The sequence below is a fragment of the Meleagris gallopavo genome, chromosome 15, assembly GCF_000146605.3.
Source record: "Meleagris gallopavo isolate NT-WF06-2002-E0010 breed Aviagen turkey brand Nicholas breeding stock chromosome 15, Turkey_5.1, whole genome shotgun sequence".
NCBI lineage: Eukaryota > Metazoa > Chordata > Aves > Galliformes > Phasianidae > Meleagris > Meleagris gallopavo.
This window is the reverse complement of record NC_015025.2, coordinates 12,198,184-12,206,945: the sequence shown is the minus strand read 5'-3', so window position 1 is coordinate 12,206,945 and position 8,762 is coordinate 12,198,184. Positions and strand designations below refer to the sequence as shown.

The 8,762-nt window shown below is 42.6% G+C and overlaps 1 protein-coding gene across 2 annotated transcripts in view; it reads right to left on the bottom strand.

Moving 5' to 3' along the window:
• Positions 1 to 771: 771 nt before the first annotated feature.
• Positions 772 to 8,762, bottom strand: part of COL23A1 (collagen type XXIII alpha 1 chain) — a 29,373-nt gene continuing 21,382 nt past the window's right edge. For both annotated transcript variants that reach the window (XM_031555719.1, XM_031555723.1), the window contains one exon: positions 772 to 8,657. In XM_031555719.1, the coding sequence (XP_031411579.1) occupies positions 8,655 to 8,657 (3 nt within the window). In that variant the 3' untranslated portion in view covers positions 772 to 8,654. The remainder of the gene's footprint in view (positions 8,658 to 8,762) is intronic.

The window sequence follows — 8,762 nt, the reverse complement described above, 5'->3', positions numbered from 1 at the left end:
CGCCCGCTCCCGAGCCCGCCTTCACCAGCACCGAGGGGAGCGGCGTAACTCACCCGTGCTTGGCCTGTCCTCCGCCTGCTGGGCTGGGCTCCTCTGGGAGCGGGAGTGGTGACTTCACCCTGCGGGTCCTGTTCGCTCTGGGAGGTTCTACCAGCGCACGGTGCTGGCAGCAGCACGCGGCTCAGAGTGATTTGTGAGGGTAGCTTAGGGGTTAGAGCTGCTGTGTTTAACACGCTGCGCTCCTTAAGCAAAAGGAAAACAAACCTCTTGTATGGCTGTGCTCCTGTGTTGAGTCTGCTCCCTTGCAGCTGCCCCCGAGGCAGCGGGTGGGATAAAAGCCAAACACTGCCCTCAGGTGTGAGGAGATAATCCTGGTCGTGTTGGGATGGAATTCCTTAAAGAAAAACACAGAGATGAGGGACACGTCTGGCACTCTGCTGCTGTAGCTGCTGTATCCCCAGCAGAGCCATTGCCATGCTCCATTCTAAGATATCAGATTTCTATTTTTTCATTTCAAGTGTGTGTTTGTTTTAAACTGACAACAACTGAGAGGATTCAGACCATTTGACTACATACCCAGCAGACCAGAATTATTTTCAGTTGCAGTTACTTGGTAAAGACAGGAGCAGTTTAAGTTTTGTGTTAATATGGGGAATCCCAAACCAAATTGCCATAGATTTAAAACTACACTGAGCTTCAGTGGTAAAATTGAGATGTTGCATAAGTCAAATTTGAACTGTTGAAATGAACTGAAAAACAGTAGAAGAAATATGAATAATGGCCATTAATCTTTATTTGAACTCTTGTCTGGTTAAGATACTTTGCAGCTATTTATAATAACAACCGAAACATTTACAATTTGCTTATTCTTGGTTACAAACGCAGAGTTCATTATACATATTCACACAATTGTAAAAGCAACCTGTACAGAGAGACCATTTCTAAACATCAAGTCTTTGCTTTTATTACAGAAAGCACAAGGAAATGTTTTTGGAGGTCTCAAGCTGATGTGCTGTCCATTGCAGCTTTAAGCTAGAACTACATACTGCAGGACTAATTAATAACCATTTTAACATGTTAAAACAATGGATATGAAATACTGTCAGTTAATGCCTTCATTTTTAAAACAGTTGTTCCCCAAAGCAATGAGTAAATAGAACACTCTTCATGGCATACACAATTAAAAATTACAACATGTTGCAAATAGAAATGTTACGCACTTTTTTTTTATTTAGTTTTTAATATTTATATGTATCTATATATTTTTTAAAAGTGGTTTTACAGAGGCTTCCTCAGCTTTGCATATGATACCACATAAATACAGCCACACAAAGTAGTGCTCAGGGTGCTCAGCACGGACACTTGTGCTGCACACACAGCCCTGGCAGCTCTAGCAGCCGCCCCGAAGCAATGCAGCCATTCCCATAAATAAGGCTTGCATAACTTGGGAGAGGATTAAGCCTTATCAGCATAATTTCCAACAGGTACAGATAAAACTCATATTGCATACATTTCTCTCAATTGTGTTATAAATAAATCAGATTTTCAGTTAGGTTTTCATACCAGCAGCTATAGTTTCTCTACTTACATCATTTCAGAAATGGCACCTAAATGCTAGAGGACAGATCAGTGTTAAAAGATCTGTATGTCCAAAGCAAGGTAACGTGGCAGAGCTGGTGGCTTTCAGTTCTGACTGGTATTTTGTGCTGAATATTTGTCATATTGAGCACTTTGTTTTCAGTAAGAAAGCAAAGAAGAACGCCAAACAGCAACACAAGAGTTGCTATGTTACGAAATTGCCTATACAGTGGAATTCCATGTATGAAACTGCCCAGCAAACACAACAGGACTCCAGCTCCCATTCTAACTAATGGCAACTTACCATCTCTTCTGCCTAATTTAGAAATTCAGTGAGTACCTGCAAAACCAGGTCCTACTTTTATTTCATAGCAGAAAAGCAAATTTTAAAAGCACCCCCTTCATAAACTCATGTAAAATGCACTTTTAAAAATTAAACGTACAGTTTAGAAGAACATAAAAACCCACGTGTTCCTAGTGCCATCTACACAGAACTGGATTTCAGATACTTGGGACATCTCCATTTTAATCTCCATTAACAGCCACGTTACATAAGAAGCCACACACAGACACACAAGTTCACTGTGTCTGTTCCACGAAACACAGCTGAGAACTCCTACCACAGCTTAGCGAACAGGGATTAATTGTCCTAAGACATAGGAAAACCGCAAATGTTAATGTATTTCTTATTCTACTCTGCTGTCAATAATGCCACTTCTTATGCATTGAAAACTCATGTTTCCCAGCTCCCCTGCAGTTTTCCCCCAAGCCCTCTACAGCAGTATAGAGTCCTAAGGTCTATCAAGGCCGTCTCCCATTCATTTCCAAGTGTCAGGTTTTCAGCACTTGCTTTAGCTGCAGCTTATGCAACAGTCAGACCCTTCTGGTGTGCCATCTAATGAATGAAAGCATGGGAAAGCTGCAGTGGTTCACTCGAGAACACAAGAAGTAATGTTAAGTTCACAGGTACAAACTATATACTCACTGGTTTGCTTCAGTACATTATTTTTTTCTCCCCCCAGCTGTTATGAACAAGCCTAAACGTTGTTCTGTAAGATTGCTGAGCTCAGTGTATGCCATATTGATTGTCTCACTGAAGTATCTTAGGCCTCTTCAAATCTTACTGAAATACTTCATCTCACTTTACAGTCTACCTGGGTAAGCCTGGCTGTACAACCAAACACACCGACAAGTACACGATGAGTCAATCTGAGGGCCTGCAATGAGGCCAAGCAGGGTACAGGGCCTTTCCTGCACCTGAGGATGGTGGGACCAAATCTGTGCCTGGCTGTGCTGGCGTAGGTTGGATCCAAACCTATCCTGGTTCAGCCACTTACATACAGTATTAATCCAAGAAAAGCAGCCTGGGGACACTTTATTTTAATTATGAATTGTTGCTAATATTTTTGCATATATTCATAAAAATCTATTGTCTATAAGGAAAGTAATTCAGAGCTTTCTGTCTAAAAGATTAGAATGGAAACTTGGCTGGCAACCTCCTTTTATTTGCATAACACTTCAAATTAATTATCTGGGCAGCAATTGGATTAAAAAGAAAATGATTGTGTTTCCCAAGGGGAAATACAAGAATTGGGAAACAGATGAAAGTTTCTGTGTAAGCACTCCTGTTTTGCAGTGATTCGAACCTCAGCTGGCAAAGGTGCACCTGTGCCTATGTATGCAGTCAGTTATGGAGCAGTGCTGTTATTTTTGGGGTAGGGATGGTTTCCCATCATAGCACCGAATTTGTTTCTGTTCAAAAAAGATGGCCTTTAGAGGGCAGCATGAAATCAGCATTCAATGCCCAGGAAAGCCATGCTCTACCATGCCTTTATGGTGAATTTACAGGACATGGATATTGAGAGCAAGGATGGCTATTTACCATTACAGTAAATCTGAGATTTTTCTGTCATTTTAGCATTGTAGTTAAACTAGGAGTTACAGCTGGCTGAATTCTTTCATTCTGGCCCCCAGACCAGCAGACAGGCTGTCCTGCATGAAGTCATAAACAAACATGCTTCCTGGGCACTGGGCAACTAAAACCATCAGAAACGCCTGCCTGGCATCCTGGGTCATTGTCCCTGGAATACATTTTATCATTGCATAGGCTGCTTTGAGCCACTGAAACCTCATGTACATTTTGCTGATTTGCTAATTTCAAATGCAGAATGTATGAAATGACAGAAGATTAAAAAAAATAACAAAAACTCAGTTAGTACTTTAGGTTTTCTAAAAAAGAAAACACATTAGGAAGTCTGTTATAAGAAACATTCCTATTTTAAAATACACAGGAGAAAAATCTGTATGAAAAGAAATTCACTGCCATTATATATACAGCAAGAATTAGAAGCAGAGTATACGACAAGTCTTCCCCGTGAAAATAAAACCAAGTATATGGCTTTGTTTTTTCCCTTAAGCTAAAATCCCAGTGCATTGGGTTTTAGAAACAGTTTCAGTGTGGAGTCAGACTGGATTTTGTCTACCACCTGTTTCACAGCGCAGAGAAATACCGGTGAATTAACCAGCCCAGCCTGCAATTAGGCCAGCTGCAGAACTCCAATTAACCCCACCTGCCCCTCCACTCAGGCTCACCCCATGGCAAGGGCCCTTTTGGAGCTGCCAGCACACTCCTGGCACCAGACCGGACCTACAAACAGGGGCATTTTTTGGAAGCCAAAACACAGACACAGCTGAGCTCTGGGCACTTGGCCACACTCACAGCAACACCGTTCCTGGAGCACAGACAGACCTCACAGCTGCTTGTCCTGTTCCTGGGAGCAGGCAGACAGCATTATTTGGGCCTAATGGGAATCACCACACTTCTAAAGTCAGTTACATCGGACCACTGAATGTTGTTCTGTAAACTAGAAAACTGGGATAAACATGAGTTTGGCTTGGCTTAAATTCACCCAAGACAAAGAACTGAAGTGTTTTAACCCAAATATTAATCCACTGACAAATCCACAAAGCTCACACACCAACCACTGTACTGAGATAAATCAATTGCTCAGTCACAGTGACCTACATTTCATCGCGTCAGTCATCTTTATTGCTACTGACATCTAGTGGCATCACTTAGCTGCATTTTGGATTTCCTGTAAAAATTGCTTACCTTCTCCCAAGCCAGAAAAAAGGGAGAATTCCTGGGGGAGAAATGCACTGTGCTCTGTGAGTGGCTGAACTCATTCCTGAGTTTGGACTGAGACCACCAACACTGCCCAAAAGTAAAATTCATCTTTGTGAGCTGTTTGCATATTCCGTGTTCTAAAAAGACCTACGTAAACATTTTCATATGGAAAGAGAAAATAATCAACTGATCTGGCGTGAATCTGCTGAGCAAAGCACATCCTTTTTTAACTCTTCCCAATAAGATTATGACTGCTCTGAAACAACTTTTCGTTTAACAATCTCCCCTAAATATGTGTGCATGGGAAGCACGCGGATCTAAATACCTCTACTAAATTTCCTCTTAGACTGTGCAGTCAGTGCAAAGTGAACAGTTACTCTAAAATATGGTTCTTCAGTTTGTGCTGCATGATGGATCAGAAACACTGAGCTCAGAATGCACAGGCTAAGCACAGCAGTCCCCGTGGAGGACCAGGAAGGACGAGGAATACAGGTTACAACTGCAGTCCCTGGCACTATTTGTGCCTGGAGATCTGTACCATGCCCTGTGCCCTGAAGCTCTGCTTGCCCCAGGTTTCAGCTGCTTTGGTGATGGTCGGGACTGCCTGGGACCAGCAGACTGGTAACTAACCCCTACTGGTTAGTTCCTCAAAGCTGGTGAGGATAGGTGCCACACACTTCAGGACTTGTCCCTGCCAGCACTTCCCGTGGAAATGCAAGCAATAGCAGACCAGAGAAGCTGCTTTGCACAGGCTGCTGGTGTAGACACACACAGTTTATCTGATGCATGCTGAGCACACCAGACTTGCTGCTTGTGCATAGGTGGACCTGCTTTGTAAGTGCAGGATGCACCATATTCAGTGTGCAGCATAAACCCAGCAGAGGGCCTTAACCTGGGGATTTTCAAACATTACTTCTGCAGTGTCTGTCAGCCGAGGTGGCAGCACTGATGGGTATGGATCAGTCACAGCCCCATGCTAGGATGCTGCTTCCAGTCTTCCTCCTGGGCTGGCACGGGAACATTACGAGGGGATGGGGAGGAAAAACCCCAGTGAAGAAGTTCAGAGGCTTTAAAAATAACTCTCCTGCTCTGCTGAGAGCAAATGGCGTGGGTTCTATGGCACCAGGCTCTGTGTTGGGAGGGGGAAGGCGACCATGCACAGCGGTGAGAGCAATAGGTAAAGCACTGTTCTGGTATTCTGTATCAATGTTTTGCAGGCCTGGCAGTGGTCACAGTTGATGCCTACAAGCACTGGATATTCCACAAGTTGAAGACGGAATACTGACTTGTTTACCTGAAGATAATAGGACTTCGGGGGTATTTCCTCAGAGAAAATATAAATTTTAATATAATTTCATAAGCTTTGGAGGTTAGCTTGTCTTGTAGCTTCAGTGATATCAAACTTCTTTGAGTAGGAGCTAGATAGAAAGCTGTTTAGTTTTTGCCAGCATATGTAAAACAAGACTTTTCTATCTGCATTGTAGATTGTTTGTGGACACTTCCAGATTCTTGTGCTTTCTGCAGTCATTCTGGGGACTGAACTCTCATTGATATCGATAGAGGTTCCATGAACAGGACATCTACAGGATACCGAGAGTAGAAGCCCACAGTGTGGTTTGGAGTAGTGAACAGCTTTAGTTTGGAGATGACTGGGGGAGATGGGAAAAGCAACTGTACATTAAGGGAACAATTACAGATCTTCCCAGTGACATCAATGAGAGATTTGCCTTCGACCTTCCACAGAAGAATTAGCTTTAATGTGGGACAGCAAAGGGGTTTTTCAAAAGCATTAAAAGCCAGTGGGAGCTCTTTCAGCAGCTCCTTTCGCCTTTAAAAACCCTCACACCAAAAGTGATAGCTAACGTCATAAAATGGAAGTAAATAAAATGCATTTTCATTGCTGTTTGAGTTACATAATTCTTGTTTCTTGATTTGTTAGTTGATCTGATTTAATTTGTACAGTGACCAAAAATGCGGTCAGTAACTAATTGGTAAAGATGTGAAATACAGCCACAAAGCAAGCAGTGTGTAGGTGCAGGCCCTAGGCAGTGAACAAAGCTAGATAACAGAAGATTACTGCCTATGTCTGTAAATCTTCTGTGTCCACACTGACCAAGCCAACGTCCAATTCAGCGTTTAACAGCAGATGACAAATGCTCCCAGCTGACTGAAAGGATAAGCTCAAGAACAACTAGGACACAGTCACCAGACATCAGAAACCTCACCCTGTCTGTGCAGAGCACCGAGCACATTGCTGCTGCTATTCACAACACCAGGGCTGGCACTACTTGCACTAGGATGGAGCTGTGCAGGGCACGTTCCCCCTGGAGCCATCAGTCGCATGTCCTCCCACCAGTCCTGCAGCACCAGCTGCCCTGAGATGCAAAGGAACCTCCTCACAGGTTCAAATCTACTCAGTGCACCAAAAATGACTCCTTGTATTGACTGGCTTGTCAGCACAAAAATCAGGCTCTTAATTTCACTTCAGCCTCCTACACAGAGCCTAGCAACTTCTATTGGGCTAAGGTATTTCCTCCAGAAACCATCTGTGAAATCAGAAAGGCGTTAAAGCCACGGGGATTCATTCCATCACCACTCTGGTTAGGATTAGCCAGGCTCACCAATAAAAAGCCATGGCTTGTTTTATGTGATTTTACGTAGCTTCCACTTCAGCCATTGGATGCATCTTTGAACATCTTTCTCTGTTCAGTTCAAGAACTTATTGCTATAAAGTATCTCCTCCTTGTAAAGGAATCTGATTGCCTCTTGATCTTCACTGTAAGCTGAACAGACTCGGCTTTCCTGCAAAATAATTTTTCATAGCTTTTTACTGCACAATCCCTGTTTTTCCAAGATCTTAGGAATTGTTACTCATAAGATGTTTGCAATTCTTTTCTTTTTAAATTTCTCTTATTAATGCAATATGTAATAGAAACCCTAATCAGCCTTTGATTCTTACCTTACTCTGCATGAATGTGCCTGAGATAAGTTAAAGAAAGAGACCAAAAAAAGCACTGAAAGAGGAGGACAAGAGGAGCGTGCAGAGCTACACAGATCACAATCAAACCACATAAACACAAGGAAATCAAATGCAAGTGAATCCTACAGACCAAGACAAATACTCCGAACTCCAAGTTTTGGAACCCCAACAGCAACAGTATGCACTCTGTTGCTTAATGGAAGACTTCAGCAGAGTCCCTCCCTGCCCCACAACTGTCTGTTCTGAAAGCATTGCCGTGTTTTTGTTTTGAAATTTTGCAGTAGAGGTTTCTTAAAGAATTTGAGTTCTGCTTTAACAAAGAGCTGGCACGTCTTCAGCTGCAGACCACAGAACAGGACCCAGAGGTGCTTCCTCTCGAGATCAAAGGTTATCTGATAGTAGCCAAAACATCCACAGGCAGTCCAGGTTACAGTTTTCCAAAGATTTGCTATTTCCATCACAACGACAGCAGGTAGGAACAAAGGGAGCTTGGCTTTGTTTCCTCTGCAGGTTTGAAGTCCTTTTGTTTGACCAGATGGCATACAGCAGCTTCTTCCATCCTTAGGGCTGCATCCTCTTTTTCTTTTTTTTCTGCCAGTTTTTTTCACTCTTTGAGTACACACGTGCAATGCAAATAGAGTTGAGAGCCAGGTTAGGACAGGGAGCTGGTAAGGCACACAGGGCAACGCGCTGTCTCAGTGCTGTTAGTTCACACAGCAGCATTAGCAGTGAGTTCTGGTCATTCCCAGCAAGTGTCATTGGTACCTTTATCAAATCTTGATGTTATCATGCGTATCTTATGGGTTTGAGAGCTTTACAGTATATTCAAAGTCCGTAAATGACAGAATCCAGTATAAAAAAAGGTCAATATATTACTGTTGAAGGGTTGTTTTCTTCCTTTTTTTATACAAAAATCAAAAAGATCAAAATATATCACATTATTTACACACTGTGCTTCATGCTTAGAGATCACTGCAAAAGAACACACAGACAAACATTTTAATTGAAGAGAAATGCTCCATTACTAATCTTGTTAATATCAAGATCGATAGTCAGATTTCTTATCATATTAACAGC